Source organism: Archocentrus centrarchus, chromosome 17 (genome assembly GCF_007364275.1).
Source record: "Archocentrus centrarchus isolate MPI-CPG fArcCen1 chromosome 17, fArcCen1, whole genome shotgun sequence".
In the NCBI taxonomy this organism is placed as follows: domain Eukaryota; kingdom Metazoa; phylum Chordata; class Actinopteri; order Cichliformes; family Cichlidae; genus Archocentrus; species Archocentrus centrarchus.
In genome coordinates, this window is record NC_044362.1 from 17,608,200 (window position 1) to 17,626,426 (window position 18,227).

An 18,227-nucleotide genomic window follows, 5' to 3' on the forward strand; every position below is an offset into this window, starting at 1 on the left:
ATTGATCAATGTGATTCACTTCATTTCATATTCAAAAACAAAAAAAAAAAAAAGGGGAAAAAAAGTCATTCTTTAGCTTATCCTGTCTAAGCGGTGAGCCCTTTGTGTCCTACTAAAGAAGGAGTCCTTTAAATACAACCTGTCTTGGTCCTTCCTGTTCAACATGTTTATTATTGGACTCTACTAAAGTAGCTTTGCATGATTCACAGTTTGGTGCAACTCCTCAGTTCATCTGAAGCCTCAGCTTTTAATAAAAACAAAAACAAAACAAAATATGAAAGGCATTAAAAAAGGTCTGCCAACGATCACCCAGACATACACGAACAGGGCATTTGCAGGTGACTATTTTGTGCTGTTAATTTATACACTTTTGGTGGTCAACTGAGGATTTCTGTAAGCTCAAAGTTCTTTTTCATAGTTATGGAAAAAAAACAAAAAACACATCTAACCCATGTAAAAGTGTGGCTCATGATTTATTTTTAGTAGGACAACAACTGAGGACATGGCTCAAAAAAAAAAAGTTTTGACTACTCAAATAGGAAAACAAAAAGTAGGAAACATTTAATACTGTTTGGTCATCACACTCTACTTTTGCTCTCCGCCAGCATAAATATCGAAATCTGATAGAAAATGAGAATAAATGATCAGATGCTTCAAAACAAAAACAATACCGTTGACATTATGTGGATGGACAGTTGCATGTCTGACAGAATTACATTCATAGCAAGTGAATATTCATAATTGGCCAAACAGGGCCGAGGGTATATGGGAGCAGTTGGTGGTATAGTCTGTGGATGATCAAAGGCCTTGACTGCTGAGCGAGTGTGAAGTGCCAAAGCCAGACTGCTTCCCTGCACCCTGAGGGCAGCGAAGGAGCCGGGTTGCGCTCACCAGCAGAGAGGGCCTCAAAAACAATCTGACAAGACTTCATCCAGAAACATCTTCTGGCTTCTGCAGTGCTAAAGTAGATGCTCATGAGCGAGATTATTCCAGCGTCAAGCCTGCAGCTTTATCATCTGAAACAAAAACATCAAGTGAGACAACTCGTGCAGACAGAGTTTTATTTAATTTTTGAGGGATTTTTGTCGTGCAGCATAGTTCTGACACCTCCTCGTTCCTCTGAGGTGGTGACACTGTACAGGCTGATTGAAATATAATGCTGCTGTTGACATCTGCCTCCCCGGCTGTCAGTGAAGCACTGTTTAAATTGCAGCTGCCGTGGAGGGGGGCATGGATGAGTGGCTCAGACACTTTGTGTCCCCCACTTCTCAGCAGAGCCTATACTGCTTGAATATGCAGTCAAACAACCGCTCACACACTGGAGCTGCTGCTGGACAAGTTGACCACATGGATCCCTGGATGGTTCGTCTAAAATTCACTCATTTACACAAATGCAGATTATATCATGCACAGGAGACAGGGTGTGGCCACGGAGTCTTTTGTATTACACTTTTTTACAAGTCTCTTGTTTTGTATAATCACATGAGACAAGGTTTTATTGTATGTTTAAGGCTAAACATGTATCCAAACTGTGTAGATATTCAGCTGAATTAGGACAATAGCTGATCAGAAGAAACAGAAGAGTCGGCAGTGTTTGTCTTCTTCCACTAGATGGCGACGGTAACACATTTTCTCAAAACTTTCATATCCTCCACAATGTGCCAGGAAACAATAAAGACTGTTTTCAGTATTGCCACATCGGAATGTTTTGGTTGAAGTAAGACACTATCCTGCCAGTGATCAGCCTGTTTTTTTTTTGTTTTGTTTTTTTGTTTTTTTTGGGGGGGGGTCCAGTTACTCTTGCACAACAATAAAAACTTTAGTCCCGTGTCATCCCCCGGGGGTGATGACACAATCTTCTGTTTGCTTTGCAGCTGATCTTTCTCCTTCTCTCTTTTCCAGAAAACCACTCAGTGTCACATGTCATGTGTCGCTGTCATTTAAAAACAGCGATACAATGACACAAGCAATGACACGTTTATGTAAACATTTGGCAATTCAAAAGCAATAAGTATCAAGCATTGAAGGGAATCATATTGATTGCATTTTAAAAGGCAAACAGTTACTCTCATTTTAACGGAAACAGCTGACTGACTGACGCATGGCTAGAAACAATCAGATTTCATGAATAAACTGCACCGCACTGCCCATTCAGCAAAATACTTTTTTTTTAATTTATTTTTGTTCATGATTTTTTGTTATAGGCTACTGTTAGTTAGTTATTGCCGAACTAAAGCATAAAGAAGTTCCTTCCAGCCCTTGAACACACAGGGATACACAGAAAGGTGGGGCCCCACGAAAAGCAGCATTACTTGTAAATGTAATGTTAGAGCTCCCCTGCTGGATAGATGCAAAAGCTTTCGGTTTCCTAACATTCCTTCATCCCGACGCTCCTCCTCTCGGTGCCAAGTCCCGCGATCAACTTTCCTGAGACAAGAACCTCTTTTGTGGCAGTGGGAAAAACAACATGGCAGAAGTTGCCGTCCATTCCGAGGGAAGAAGCGACGGGATTGTGGTAATTCAATTAGGAGACTGACAGGGAAGGGACAAGTGTCGAAGAAAAGAGTCGCACATTTTGCGCAGGCAGACAACTTTAAGCGCCTTGTAGATTGCTTAAAGTCACATGTGTCTCTGGTGTAAGCAAGTGAAACTCGTGTCTCCTTCCTCCTTATAGTGCAACAGAAACATGATGTTTGCGTTTATCTTCCCACCGCAGATAAGAGATGACTGGCCAGGGTACAGTTTAGACCTCTTCAGCTATCCCGCACACTACTCCGGAGATTTAGACTGTGTCATGATCCCGCATGGCGTGATTATGGACAGGTACATGGCTACAACAAGGAAGTGATTTTATTTGTTCTCTGATGAAATCATGCTGCAAAACAAGTAATGTTCCCTTATGTGTTTGTATAGAGGCTGCATAAAAGCCTTTGTGCAGTTTCTGGGGAATTCCGGGGGATATCATGCACAGATGATGCGATATGAACTTGGGATGGGATTTTTGACAAGCTTCATAGAAAATAATCCTGGTGACGCTTTTTTTTTTTTTTTTTGGTAGAAAATAGATTGATATGCATATTTTGACACAGGTGTTTTTATATTGCCTCTTGGTAATGTTGAAACTTTTTTCATTCATTCTTCATTCATTCATTACTTTTTCTTTCATTCTAAACAAATTAATGTTGATGTTGAGAAGCTAAACTTATCAGAGATGTATAAAGTACTGGAGTAGAGGAGTGGAGTAGAAGTACAAGTACTATATAAAAAAATTGACTTGAGTAAAAGTTGAAGTGTTCTTTCAACACCATACTCAAGTGGAAGTACAGAAGTACTCAATTTTTTTGGTACTTAAGTATTGCAAGTAGAAGTATTTCAAAAATTGCTACTCAAGTACCGAAAGTACAAGTACAAGTAAAAGTACAAGTACTGTGTATATTAAAGAAAGGCAGTCAAAAGTTTGATTATCATTGTTTATATTATTTCAAACATTTGAAAGGCACAATGTATTTGGCTGAAGCTGGAGTACAATGATAAAAGGCCATACAAGTGTTTACAAAAAAACAAACACAAAATAAACATCTGAAAAGGCCAGAGGGGCAGTCCACAGAGCAGCTAAAAGACAAACCTGGACAAGGTGTTCCTGGGACGTCATCCATCTCGATATCGGACAGTAAGCTGACGCGTTCTGTCCTCAATACTTGCAAGCAAGAGCGCAAAAGGCGGAGACGAAGCCTGCGTTTTTTTTTATAGGCTTGATCGCTCAAATCGCCCAATGATGAGCCAGCTTCATAAACCGTGACAGCGCCATCTACCGCTCTGGCATTGATACTATCACTTGGGGATGATTAATAACGTTTTCATAATAGTAACGAGTAACGATTCAGCACGTGAAAAATGTATCGGAGTAAAAGTATTAAATTAATCAAAAATATATAGTGGAGTAAAAGTGAAAGTAGGGGAAAAAAATATGTACTCCAATAAAGTACAGATACTGCATTTTAGTACTTAAGTACAGTACTTAAGTAGTTCTACTTCGTTACTATACATCTCTGAAACTTATACAGGAGTTCAAATCAAACTTTTTTCTATAATTATTATTAAATTCTGTCTCCATAAAGTGCAAATTGACAAAATTAATTTGTTACTAAATAAATGGTGTTTTAGTCATTATGTGAAACAAAAGCTCTTCATGGTACTGTAATACACGACATCTCTGTCGGTGTGTTTGTGTATTTGTCTGCTAACTCCTCTCACACGATCAGGAGCTCAGTAACCAAACTTGGCACACAGGTACGTCTTAGGCCCCTGAAGGTTTTAATCTATACTATCAGATATTATGACATCATCATGCTGCCTAGCAGTCACTTAGCAGTGGTCTAAAATGTTTGATTTTTAGCTTTTAGGCACCTGTATTACCTTATAAAAGCATTGTATCATTTTTATTTCACAACAGTAGCATCTAATTTATATCCACAAAATTTGAATTATGCATGACACAAGGAGGTTGTCTGGCAACCATGTAGCAATCCATTAAAATCACCCATTTTTAGTATTTATACTCCAAGAACACCTTATGATTTTCATTTGATGTCAAACAGCATGAACAGGCCAAACAGTATTGTAGCATGGGCATGTACTAGTATGCGCAGTTCTGGTCAGAAGTTTACATATACTCATCATGGGCATGAATATCATTGGATGTTTTTAATGATTTATTTGAACAAGAATTGGGTGCACAGCTATGATTTTATTTTCAGTTGTCTCTAATCCAAACAGGATCAAAAGTATACAAAGTATACAAGGCCAGGACAGATAAAGCTGTGAAACTGTCTTGCTTGACAAGACCGTAGGTCTTTTAGGAAAAAATTCCCTTTTTTTTGCATCATACACAGAACAGAACGCCTTGCTAGAAACATCATGGATGACTTGGGAGACCACGCCATTGTTGTCCTGTGTGTGCTGAAAGGAGGCTACCAGTTCTGTGCTGACCTGGTGGACAGGATCAAGGATCTTAGCCATAACTCCAACCGCACAATCCCCATGACAGTGCACTTCATCCGTCTCAAGAGTTACCTGGTGAGCTGCTGCCTACTGCAGTAAAGAAAGCACTCAAATACTGACAGTTTGACTTGAGTGATATTTGTGTGAAAACTGGAAAGCACTTTTCATGCTTATCACTTGTGATGGCTGTGAGGCACGAGTTAGTCAGAAGATGTGTATTAATTTTCATGTATTAGTATGTTAGAGGCTTTCTATGACTTTGCCTTGAATATGCTGGTTTGATGTGATTACTGAAATTTTCAGCTCAACTGCTGAGATACACTCACTGGCCACTTTATAAGGTACACTTTGCGAGCACTGGTTTGGGCCCCATTTTGGCTTCAGAGCTCCCTTAATTCATTGCATTGATTCAACAAGGTGCTGGGAACATTCCTCAGAGATTTTGATCCATACTGACATGATAGCATCACGCAGCTGCTGCAGATTTGTCGGCTGCACATCCAGGATTTGAATCTCTTGTTCCACCACATCCCAAAAGTGTGAGGTTGGATTGAGATCTAGTGATTATGGAGACCATTTCAGTACAGTGAACTTGTTGTCACGTTAAAAAAAAAAAAAAACAGTTTGAGATGATTTGAAATGTATTCTATTGTCCAGTTTGTGGTGAGCCTGTACGAGCTGTAGCCTTAGTTTCCTGTTCTTAGCTGACAGGAGTGGCACCCGGTGTGGTCTTACTTACTAACCCATCGGCTTCAAGGTTTGATGTGTTGTACATTCAGAGATGGGCTTCTGCATACCTTGGTTGTAACGAGTGGTTGTTTGATTTACTGTTGCCATCCTATCAGCTTGAAGAAGTTTGGCTATTCTCCTCTGATCTCTGACATCAAAAAGGCATTTTCAGCCAAAGAACTGATATTTTATTTTTTGGACTATTCTCTGTAAACCCTAGTTTGAACTTCAGCAGGTCATCTTTGCCATATCTACATGTCTAAATGCACTGAGTTGCTATCATGTGATTAGCAGATTAGATATCTGTGTTAATGAGCAATTGCACAGATGTGTCTGATGAAGTGGCCGGTGAGTGTAGATGCGCAAACGAGTTGAACTGGTTTGGGCATCTGCCTGGGAAGCCTCCTGGGTGAGGTGTTTCGGGCATGTCCAACTGGGATGAGGCTCCAGCACAGATCCAAGAGAGATTACATTTCTTGATGGATGGATGAATGGATGGTTGAAAAAAACGATTTCTTTTGTATTTCATCTCTACAGAATGATGAGTCGACAGAGGATCTTCATATCCTTGGAGCAGAGGACTTGTGTTTTTTAGGTGGAAAGGTATGATTCTTATCATCATCATCATCTTCTCTGAAATTATATGAGTGAGTGAGTAAGAGGATTGTGATGAAATCTGTTGTTGTTGTAAAAATCAGGTATCATGGAGATGATGATTGTTGATAGACAGCTGCCTCAAGAGGGCACCCTTCCCTCTAATGTTTTGCTTGCCTTGCTTTAGTGAATGAGATCAAAGATGGCAGTTTCTGACACACCCAGCGGTGATCACGTACCAGCTCTGGCGAAAGATTTATTCCATTTTATCTCAAGTGAAGCAAAATGTAGGGTGTAAATTGGAGGCCATACTGAGTGGGTACCTCAGTAGATCAAGGGGATGACAGGTTCACTTAACACAGTTCACTCTTCCACAGCTTGTCTTGTTATCATGTAATCAGAGCTGGTGCCTCACAGAACTCGAGTGTGTGTGCAGGCTGTTACTAGCCTTTGATAGTGCATGTCACCTAACAAAGAGTCTCAGTGAAATGGTGCAGACTTGTGAGGATGACAGATTAATTTGAAGAGTTGCAAAATCATTTCTGGCATTGAAAACTTTCTTGTAAAATATATTTTTTTTGTCTCAAAGAGAAAAACGACAAAGAAAAAATTCTATTGATCAAATATGTACCACTCATCCACACTGAATAGAAGTTAGACACAACGTTAGGAAGCACTTAATCAAACATTGGTGGCCCTGATTACATAACATGTAACCAGTTTGATTTAGGAAAAATAATCATTCAGCACTGATTACAACATGACTCTACAGATTGGTTCTACGTCAAAAACAATGTGCTGTACGAGCACTAGTGGTGCATCTAACAATTACTTTCACTATCATTAATTTTTATTTTCATTGATTATGTCATATATAAAGGAGGGGGAAAAAAACCTCTAGTGTAAACAACTAGCTTTTTATTTGCATGCACAGTTGCAAAAAAATCAAACGTTTGTAGGTATTTATTGTGCAATCATTTCCCTCAGTAAATAGATGTTCAACTCTAATATTTTTGTTTCACTGGTTTCACCTTTATCTGCTCTTTAGGCGTGACTTTGATGAGTTTTCAGGTCATGCTTCTAATTAAGTTAGAAAGTCCTAAAAGGTTCAAAGACTTTTCAGCAGCAAAACTCGCACAAATTACAGTTTTCATTGACAACATCTGCAGCTTGTGCCCATGTACTTCTTATAGATCTTGCACAAAAAACATCAGTGTACAACATATTTACAACATATATGTGGCTTTCCCACCCACACACACATCTGTGCACAGCTACGTGTGTGTGTGTGCAGTGAGATGAATCATTAACCATTACAACGGGAGTCACGAGTCAGCAGTGGTATTTTTAGGTATTATAAGTCAGCTGTTACGAATATTTGCAGTCATATGCATACCTCAGCAGTACATGCACACCGCAGTGCGTCCAGTAGCCAGGTGCCTGAGACCTGAACAGGAAATGAGGTAGTCGGCTTGAGTCACTGCTCTCCTCACAGAATTTTAAGTGTGCTTGTGAAATCCCTGAGCTCGCTGTGATGTACAGCTAATTTGAGTCCCTAGTTTTAACAGAATGAGGTGATGCAGGAAGAGGTTAACTAATGCTTTGACAGTGTACATATTACTGTTCATTTACTACTTGGCCTCCCTAAAGTGTAATTTACAGACAGTGAGCTTTACATACCCTCATTGCTTTTGTATTTCTCCAGGGTGTGCTCTAAATAAATCTGTATGAATAATGAGTCCTAAACAAAGCGTGACTGCACGCTTGGATGAACCCTTTGTTTAAAAAAGTGGAGTAAACTCTGGCAGTTAGAGAGTTTCACTTTTCATCGTGTCCTAGCTAAGTTGAAGTGAAGCCCAGACAGCGGCTGTTAATAAAAATGCTGCCCAGTTTGTCTTCAGTTTATTAGACCGGCATTTGCAGAATTTCAACTATTTCAGTGTGACATTCAGGGCAGCACTGCAGGAACATAGCTTTCCGATCTGGATGAGGCTGACATTTTTCTGCTGCATTAATTCATTTTGCTAAATCACTGATATCTTAAATGCAATATGTCTTTGCTGGAGTAGTTTTTGACTGAATAAATGTGATTGGGCATGGCTTAGCTAATATGACCATATTTCAGTACTTCTGCTTTTAACTTTCTCTCTAAAAAACCCCCAACAAGCTCCAACATGATCATTTCCTTGTAGATTTATTTGTCAGTTGGTTATGTGTTGTATTTCACTACACAGCACTGTGTATTTCTCTGTGTGTACAATTTATTGATTCTGAGATCACCACCTACATAGCTTTGGTCTTTTTTTTTTAACGCATGTGTGAGTGTTGGAGTAAGTGTGTATGTGTGTGTGTGATCAGAGGACACAGCAGTTTATCTGTTTCCAGTCAAGAATAATTATTTGTTCCCACCCTCTCTTCTCTCCCCAACATGCTCTCTCATAAGAATGTTCTGATTGTGGAGGTGAGTCAACCATGTTTTTCCTTCTCTGCTTTTCCCCTGTTCACCAAATTGGCCTTATTCAATTCCTTGTTGTTGTTGTTGTTGGTTTTCCAGGTCAAGAAAACTCATTTAAAGTTCCTGAAGGACCTGAGGAAACTTTTTAATTGTCTGACCTAGATTTGGAAAAGCAAATAGTTTTGTTGGCTTTGTGTTTTTAACAGACATAATCAAAAACCTTTCCTTGCCCTATATTTTTGGAATAAGGTGCACTGCAAAAAAAAAAAAAAAAAGGGTTTGTAGGCTACAGTGGAGACGTCATTGTGGGCATTTACGATGAGTACTTACTGTAAAAAGATTGTAGGAGTAAACATTTTGAAACAGCACTCCTTAGTCAGTGCCCAACTCTCTGTGACAGCACACTCACAATCATTCACTGTCTGTAGCCACAGCTGCTCTAAGTAATAGCAAAGCCTTTTATTGTGTCTTAAAATAATCAGGATAAAACGAGACAGAAAAACCGATACATTGTGGCCGGTGAATCATTTCTTAAAGGAAACAATAGAGTTGAAAGGATATTAAAAGTCACGTAAAATCAGGAAAGGCTCTCCCACGAAGGGATGTTTTAGGGCAACATTTAAAGGCGGTCGGTGACTCAGCCGACAGGATTTCCACAGGCCGAATATTCCAGTTTTAAAAGCAATAGAGTGTGCTGTGTATTTGTTATGTAATTGCATTTTATAAAGACAGTCTATTTATCCGATCACTACAAATGTGGTCATAATATTTTGTATTATACTATAGAACAATCTGTGAAAAAACTTGATCAGGATTTTGAATTGTCAGTCATCGCTCCACAGTGTTTCAACAGGGGGATTAAACACAAGTACTGACGGATAATAATAACTTTATTCCTAAAGCAAGTTTAAAAACACACAAACTTACAAAGTGCTTCACAAGATACATGTTAAGGTCCACTTTACTTATATGCTCATAAATGCATACTTAAACAGTGATGTGAAGCATAGTTAAAAGTGACCGATCAAAAAAAACTAACCTATAAAAAATTGGTTTTTAGTAGATATTAACATGTACAATTTAGCAGATAGAAACTTTATATGTTACAGCCTCAAAGGCTTGGTCACCTGTGGATTTAAAACAAGAGCGCAGAACAGTTCAAAGACCCTGATCACATGATCAGAGAGGCTGATTGCTGATATAACATCTCAGCAGTAATGCTATAAAAGAAGGGGCAAGGCCACATAGGGTGTAAGATTCAAAACTGCAAAAATGCATTTGATATTACTGGCAAGTTCAGCCAATGCACTGACTGACCTCTGCCAGGGCTGTGATGGTTAGTAATCCAGTTACTAATAGTAATAAAGCATTCACTGAGGTAGGAAAAGGCTGTTGAGCTGGGTAGGCTTAACAGAAAACAGCTCGTGCTACCTCGTAATAGTTTTTTGTGAAAGACCTTTTAAATACAGGTCATTTAAATTATGTTATATAAGGTAAGGAAACATGTTAACTTCATTAAAAAAATGATAAATGTAATATAAGTAGGAAAAGCTTAGTTTTATACCTCTACATTGTTATAATTAAGCCAAGATTGGTGCTCTTTCTACCTGTTCTAGCTAATATTCAGTCACAACTGAAAAACTGTGTGAGAACAGTAGTTTTTTTGTAGTACATGCTGAGCTGCAGTACACTGATATGACCAAACACACTGCTGTGGCTTTGGTTCACTTCAGCGTTTGCCTACATCCTAACACAAGAGGTCAGATGCCGTTTTTCTGGGAGGGGGGGGGGGGTTGAGTAAGATATCACATGTTTGCATTTAAATTCCTCTTTTAGGTGAAGTCAAGTCATTCCTAGAAAATGCTTGTTGCAGTTGCGCAATTTGAGTAAAATGTGACATTGAGTGCACTTCTTCCGTATCACTTCTAGTCCAGAGAAAGATGAATTGGGTTTTTGTCTGTGTTTCCTCATTGCCATGTTATTGCTTTCTCAATACAGTTTCTATGCCGCCCCCCCCCCACCCCACCCCCCCACCCCCCACAGGGCATTGTAGGCACCGGCAAGACAATGAAGACTCTCCTGAAGCACGTTGAAACCTTCAGGCCCAAAATGATCAGAGTAGCAGGGTAAAGCCGCCAAACAACACCAGCTCATTTTCCTGCTTTGTGAATCACTTAGTTTCCACCTTCCAGTTGAGAGACACACACACACACACAGAGGCAAAGACTAGAATTAGTGATGCAGATTTCAGGTAACTGTGTTTTTTTTGTTTTTTTTTCTTCAAGTGATACTGCCTCCTGAGACAGCAGTTGGGGATGTCTGCTGTAAATAATATCTGCTTTTGTTTCCCTCAGATTGCTGGTGAAGAGAGTGCCACACAGCGCAGCAAGTGTTCCCCACTGTAGGTACCTGACCAACCCTTCTATGACTCAGTGAGTCATTCACATTTAAAACAATCGCTGCAGCTCCTCAGTCAGTGCGTCAGTGAAGTATGGAAATATTTGCCATTAATGGGGCTCTTTGTCATTTCACGCTTTCAGATGTCGGCTTTGAGATACCCAATCATTTTGTGGTTGGATATGCCTTAGACTACAATGAGTATTTTAGAGACCTCAATGTAAGTTAATGCCTTTTTTCTTTTTTTCTTTTTTAACTTTTTGACAATAATGCCTGTTATGAGAAGCTCATAATGAGAGTCCAGTACCATGGGACTGCCACACATGTATCAAATAAAGACGTGTGCTTTCATCCTTCTTTTAGCACATTTGCGTGATCAGCGAAAGCGGGAAGATGAAATATAAGATTTAAAGAGGCGGGCGGCAAAAGAGGCGACTGTCGCACAGATGTCATCGAACGGCGAGCCCAGACATTTCCCGTGAGATGCCATTGACTTACAGCTGCTATCGTGACATCTGATCCCAATCATGCCTGTTTTGTTGTAACATTCCTGCTTCCAAACATGTTGTCATTTTATTACACACTGACATTTAACTGGAAATTTTAACAAAGAAAGTACGTGCTTTAGGATAAGTCGCAGCTTTGTTCAGATGGAAAACATGTAGCCTTAGGGGGCCGCTGGTATTCTAACTCGTAACACATCCAGTCATCCCTGATGCACTGCTTCTTCTTTTATGAAATGTAAAGCACTTGATAACTGTGGCATGTGAGGAGTACAGATGAAACCTAGAATGAAAGGGAGCTTCTTTTTGTTAGGAAATGAGTGAATTTTTATGTTTTCTCCACCTGTCCGTTGCCTTTTTTTTTTTTTTTTTGTTTCATTTGGTTTTCTGTCACTTTTAATGCTCAGGGGGAAACCATTTAGGCTTGTCAACACTAAGTGCCATTACTACTTCCTCTTTGTTTTTTCAGTTGTTGTAGAGTACTTTTGTCATTTCTCATCTCTGTTTATGGTCTAACATACAATAAAGTATTTAACATTTCTGTTCTCATGATTTTAGAAATGATTTTTTTTTTTTTTAGTACAAACTGATTTAAAGTGGTTTCTTGGCTGAGCTGAAAAGATAAATAATATCTTGTGCAATATAATTTCATAAGCAGATGATATCCAAAAGAAGCAGTCTGGTTTTATTTATTTATTTATTTATTTTTTATGGTGTTGAGCTTCTCTTAATTTTAATGAAAACTGGCACCTTCATAGACACCCAAAGTATCAAAAGCATCCTGAAACATCAGGTTGGCATTCTTTGATTCAAAAAGGGGGTTAACTGTAAGTGGACTTCCAAAATGAACAAAAGAGAGCCCGTTGTGTTGAGCTGCTGTGCTCTTTGTATGCACTTAACATGTGACTCCCGTTGCTTAAGCACTGAGCACAACCTGCTCCAAAGAAAACCGTCTCTTGGGGGATTACAGTAAACAGACTGACTTTTTGACAGAACTGAGCTCCAGCAGTGACGAGTAAAAAATAAAACATTTAATAACCCATGTATTTATAAAACTGTCTGAAAAAATTAGTGCAATTTCAACAGTATGATTTTAGTCTAGATCTACACACTTTCATTCCTGCATAGTAAAGTGAAGAAGAATGTGAGAAAACTTCACTGCAATTTTCACCCTTCTAGCAGGCTGATTCTAGCCTCTCGGCTTCATGTTTGACACCCCTGTTTTATGAATTCATTATATTTCATAAAGTGATTTTTGTCTTTTGAAATCTGAGCTTCAGTCCTGTTGACTTTAGTTAAGGATGAAAGTAATTTCCTCTAAAATGTAGTAAATTACAAAGTAGTACAAAAGGAAACAAAAAAATACTGATGAAATATAGCCTCTCTGAGGCACCTCTGAAATTACCCCAACATTTAAGCTATATATTAATTTTCAGAGCTGATATCCCACTCGAACCCAGTGGAAGCATAACTGGCTGGACAGAACAGCTCTGTGAAATTCTCATCTCTAAATGACCTCTGTAACAAAAGCTGCCAGTCCCAAGAACAGGTGGTGCCTTATGTTGGAAAGGCATAAAAGGGGCATTTGTCAGGGGCCTGAAAATCCTAGGACTTTTTTTAGTCTGCAGTTAGAGTGTAGTAACGGAGTATCCGTTTATTGTTTACGCATCTGCTTTGTGGACAACGGCAGAAAGATGAGAGTAAAGATTATACGCTCTGTGGCATGTGTGAAGCCACATTCCACATCCAGTGCCCTCCGCATGCCAGCCCAGCCGACCTCATATTGAACCAGGGCATGTGACTCCTCGTTCACCCTTTACTGTGCGTACGAAACCAAGGCGAAGAGTTTTTTGAACGGCCTGAACTGGGGACGTATCACACGCTGCATCTGTTCTGCTTTCACACTATCCTCCCGAGAGACTGATTTTAATCGTTTTAACTCCACTGGAACGGTTAAAAAACGCCACCGTCCACTAGCGCAGAGGCGAGCTTTTGTAAACTCGCGTCTCATTGGCCCGGACAAATTCAACCCCGCTCCTGATTGGCTGAGAGTGTCCTGTTGACCGAAGGTGGACTCCCAGTGAGTCGGGAACACTGGAAGCGAAAAAAAAAAAAAAATTCCAGCTACCATGCGCTGCCACTGAGTAGGTTTGGATTAATCACCGGAAAGTCGTTTGTACTCAGACTCTATTAAATTATGACAACGCCCTCCACACTGGAGCATATACGTTATGTTCGTACTTTGTTTACTGGTTTTTATGGATAACCTTCGCCACTGTTGCCCGCCTGTAATGACGCCTCTCAACTACACAGGTAACTTTGTTTAAACTCTAATCGTTAGCATGGGGGCTAACTGCTAGCAGCCTGTTGCCGCAGTTTGCTTGGTTGTCGCTTTTGCCCACGTTAGAAGGTTTACAGGTTGTGTTCACACACACGAGAAAAGAAAAGCAGCAGTGCCTCATATGGACGTTTAGACCGCTTTTTGTTGTGGTGTTTTACAAAAAAGTAACAAAGGGTAAAGCTTCTTTTGTTGAGCGCTTGGGAACAACAGATCCCGACGCGCTCCGTTCGTACCTCATTTAAACATCGATCTCAAACAAGTGGGTCCGATTCATCCTATAAAGCACAAAAGTCGGTTTCTTTGGTGAAATACGAACAGTATAGCGAACTTAAGAGGTTGTGATTTAAAAAAAATATATATATTTTAGAAGTAGTTTCAGTAGGCTTTCATATCTTAATTTTAAATGTGACGGACATATTTCCCCTCAGCCTCCCGTCCCCTCAGTCCACTTGTTGCTGGCCATTCAGCTAACTCAGCCCTGGCTATCCACGTTGTTGTGCTTTAGGCTGTTTTACATCAAGTCTTGTTGCTGGCTGCTACAGCACTCAAAGTGTTCATTAAGCTAGTTGGAGGAAATTATTTACAGTTGACTTTCTAAACCCACTTGTTCGCGCTTTTCGTGATACGGCGTCACATAGTATTACTCTGAGTCAGCCTGTTTTCCAGCACCTGAGTGTGAAGCTCTAAAGATGAGATACAAAAACATCAGGTAGAAAATAACGTTTGGTTAGGAGCTAGTTGCATAATGCTGGTTGTTCAGAATTAAGTACGAGAGGTCTGCTGTTATAAACAACCGAGGTATTCATTCATGTTGTTTGTACCGTCTCTTGTAGCAGTGCGAGATGTAATTGCTGTGCAGCTGATTCATAAATCTGCCTTTTAATTCAAATGAATTAATCTCTCTCAAACAGATGGATTAAGAAATACAGCAAGTATGGAGATGTGAATGGGATTGGAGCACTGTTTTTTTTTTTTTTTTTTTAAACATCCTGCTGGGGCTACTTTTTTCCATGTGGTCGTTTATAGACGGCAGCATTTTAACTGAAGTTAAATGATGGCATCACGGTGGGTTCCTTCTTGTGAAGATGAGAGACAACGAGCAAGATCTTCTTTCTGTGAGGTAAACACAAGCCACCCTTCTTTTAAAGTTCTGAAATGTGTTAAATGTTAAAGGGATATTTTTTTTTGGGGGGGGGGGGGGGGGGGGGGGGGGGGGCAACTGTGGTTTCCTTCAGTTCGCATTTGGTGGGGGTGGGATTTGTTTGACACCAAGGACCAGTTGTTTGTGTTTGTAACAACCCCTGCTGAATTCTTTTGCTCTTTACATCAACAGTGCTCTTCTTATCTATTCTGGTTCTTGTCATAATTACACCCATCAGATTTTTTTTCTTTCTTTTTTCTTTTGGTTGCTTCTCGTTTTTCTCAACTAGGATTGGCCGCTGTAGATGAACAGATCAAAAAACAGGTTTTGGTTACAGCATTTAATCAGATTTTAAATTTCAAACTCCTCATTGCTGGTGGAAGTGGGAGGAGATGATGGTGCTGAAGCAGTGTATTCAGGACACATCTTCCAGATTTTTAAGCTGGGACCTCTGTAATATCAGCCAGGACACCATCTGCTTCTCTGAAAGCTCACTGCCCGAATGAAGACCTTTATAGTAAAGTAGGTAGCAACCGGGACTCTTTGAAATGGAAGGGCACCTATTTATAGTGTGTGTAGTTTTCTTTGATTTCCTCCATCACCTTTAATCTAATATTCAGCTTGTCATTTAAGCCTCCAAGTTGAATGCACATCAACTGTAAATGAGGGATTTAAAGCCAATTAGGTTGTTACTTTAAACTGGGTAGATGTCCTGATTCCTGAATTAGATTTTTATATTACAGGATGGACCCCAGAAGAGTGGATAATACCTAAACAAGATAGTTAACCAGTTACAAAGTAATAGAGTTGGCCTTACTGGGTTTATTTTTTTAATGTGTTCACAGGGGTGATTTATAATTTTTTTTTTTAATAGATACCTGAATTTGACATTTTTGGATCATTTTTAAACTTGTTTCATAATGGATCAAACAAGTAAACTGGCATGAAACACAGACAACCAGCAGATAGCACATAGCACACACTAAAGCACTGTTGAAGCTTATTCTACAGACACAGCCTGGCCTGCATCTCACTGTCACAGCTAAGAAAACAAACTTGGATGATGTGCTTACCTTTCGTTATTTCAGCCATCTGGATACATGCTTGCCACTACTCAATCAATTTAATGAATGAATTTAATAGCACTTAGAAGTTATGATGTAGAAAATCTGTATATATATCCCCAGAAGATGGCTCCAGGCAGTATGCTGTTATCAGTAGACTGAAAAAAATGTCAATTTGCATAACACAACATGACACGAAATAGACAATTCTTTTGCATAGTGCCTGCGAAACTTGTTTGAGAATACTTTTAGTGGGTGTTAATGTGACATGAGGGAAAGCTACAGCACAGTTATGTCAGTGGAAATCCTTCTTTTTAGCGCTCCCTCTAATAAGACTACCACACAAACCAATTCATGTGCTAATTTTGAGCCGGAAACCCCCCTGGAGTCTCTGGTTCAGGGATTTTTCTGGAAATGATGACACTGGATTTAATGATCTAAGAATTTTCCTGGGTGGATTTTAACTTCCTCAGTGTGTCTTAAAAGAAAATGTGCAGAGGCTGCAGTCGTTGGTAATCAGTAAAATCATTTTGATAAAGGACTTTTATGTTAATTTAGAGAAAGCATGTCCCTGTTGGTGTTCTTGTTATTACATGAGGAAGACAGGAGCTGGGTCTTGGAGGGAGTCTTTCTGACCAGCCACATTTAATTCTTTACCAGTCAGTCCTTTTAAAGTTTTCTCATCCATCTATATCTATTGGACATGTGGAAAGTGTTTATAGTGTGTATTGTGAAGCGGATACTCTAAAACAGAGGGAAGAATATCTGTTATTTGAATCAAGAGTTTTATTGGTGGCATTATCCTCCTCTACACTGGAGTGTCTGTCTGCTTTATCAGCTGAATAGTGCGTGGCATTCAGACACTGCAGCTGAATCCAAATAGCAGACAGTCCTTCCTCTGCATGTATTTCAGACATTCAGTTAGCAGCACAGAGAGTTTGGAGTAAGTGCTGATGAGTGTGCCGTTGTGTGATTATGTATGTTTTCGGATTTGCTATATTGGCCTGTGGTGTTTACTGAATCAAACACTATTGTATGGTTTTTCTAAAAACCTCTGTATGATGAATGGCTTTTTCATGCCAGATCATTCCAGCTATTCATTCATAGTAGAACAACTGAAATGAGAGTGGCGTGAACTGGAATATTGTTTTGGATGATGAAGCATGATCCATATTTAGCACTGTAGGAGGCCATTGACAAACAGACTCCCCCTGTCACCACAATCCTGGCTTCATTAAAGCTCCGTGTTCATCTGATTTAGGCTGGCTCCCTTTATACAGAGCCCTCTGCGCAGGCATCGTATGGTTAACTGATGGCAATCGGCAGAGAAAATTGACCTTCAATTGGATAGAAGTCATCTGTTACTTCCTGTTGTGTTATGATTGTGTCTGCAACGTCTCAGGAGAGCCCATAAGAGAGAGGCCGCATGATTCCGTTTTTCCTCACTGTCATTTCTGTGTAGTAAAACATCTATGTCTCCTCGTGGAAAAGCTTGTGACGTGCTCTGTCTTGTTCAAACAACTAAGACAGATTACAGATGGTTGCAGACAAATTAAAAATGTTTTGGAGAGCTGTCAGTTTTCCTCTTTAACAACTGCTTACTAAATCAGTTTCTTGGAAGGAAAATGCTTGTTATAATTGACCCAGTGTTTTTGATTCAAAATCTTAAATATGAGCATTTCAGTCAAACATGCTAATGTATTTACAAGTTTTCAATGTGCAACCTTGGTGAAAATTTGTGAGGTAATTAAATGCCAGTGTTTTTGACATCGCTGCTAAGGGAGCTAGCAGCATAAGTGCTTTCATTTCACTTAGAAGAACATAAAAGCAGTCCAGTCTCATTGCTAAATGCTGCTGTAGAGTGCTGAAGTGTCATTGCAACACCTTGGACACTGACGTGTTTTTTTTTTTTTTTTTGTAAATAATTCAGTGTTAGTCCATGTATGCAAAGAGGCCTCAGTAAGGCTTCTTCATGGCTTCTGGAGCTTCAGTTACAGTCAAC

At 39.6% G+C, this 18,227-nt stretch overlaps 2 protein-coding genes across 4 annotated transcripts in view; both read left to right on the top strand.

The window, feature by feature from the left end:
* Positions 1–2,365: 2,365 nt before the first annotated feature.
* prtfdc1b (phosphoribosyl transferase domain containing 1b) lies at positions 2,366–12,190 on the top strand. Of its 2 annotated transcripts, none has more exons than XR_004021302.1 (9): positions 2,366–2,515; positions 2,717–2,823; positions 4,893–5,076; positions 6,268–6,333; positions 8,768–8,785; positions 10,823–10,905; positions 11,134–11,211; positions 11,320–11,396; positions 11,540–12,190. XR_004021302.1 is itself a non-coding variant. In XM_030752810.1 (9 exons), exons 1-9 carry the CDS (start codon positions 2,468–2,470, stop codon positions 11,585–11,587), a joined length of 678 nt encoding a protein of 225 aa, XP_030608670.1. In that variant the 5' UTR covers positions 2,366–2,467; the 3' UTR covers positions 11,588–12,190. The 2 variants fall into 2 exon arrangements, 1 of the variants encoding a protein (XP_030608670.1); XM_030752810.1 differs by having other exon boundaries at positions 11,134–11,180.
* A 1,592-nt stretch (positions 12,191–13,782) lies between these two features.
* Positions 13,783–18,227, top strand: part of arhgap21b (Rho GTPase activating protein 21b) — a 37,143-nt gene continuing 32,698 nt past the window's right edge. The window contains exons 1-2 of one of the 2 annotated variants that reach the window (XM_030752046.1): positions 13,783–13,992; positions 14,932–15,140. In XM_030752046.1, the coding sequence (XP_030607906.1) occupies positions 15,072–15,140 (69 nt within the window). In that variant the 5' untranslated portion in view covers positions 13,783–13,992; positions 14,932–15,071. The remainder of the gene's footprint in view (positions 13,993–14,931; positions 15,141–18,227) is intronic. The other variant, XM_030752047.1, reaches the window with a different exon arrangement.

What these genes read in the sequence shown, in the direction of transcription:
- prtfdc1b (XM_030752810.1), top strand. Translation starts at nt 2,468, where the DNA reads ATGGCAGAAGTTGCCGTCCATTCCGAGGGAAGAAGCGACGGGATTGTG. An exon ending in GAAGAAGCGACGGGATTGTG is followed by an intron (nt 2,516 to 2,716) that starts GTAATTCAATTA and finishes TTCCCACCGCAG; the next exon opens with ATAAGAGATGACTGGCCAGG. An exon ending in CGCAGCAAGTGTTCCCCACT is followed by an intron (nt 11,181 to 11,319) that starts GTAGGTACCTGA and finishes TCACGCTTTCAG; the next exon opens with ATGTCGGCTTTGAGATACCC.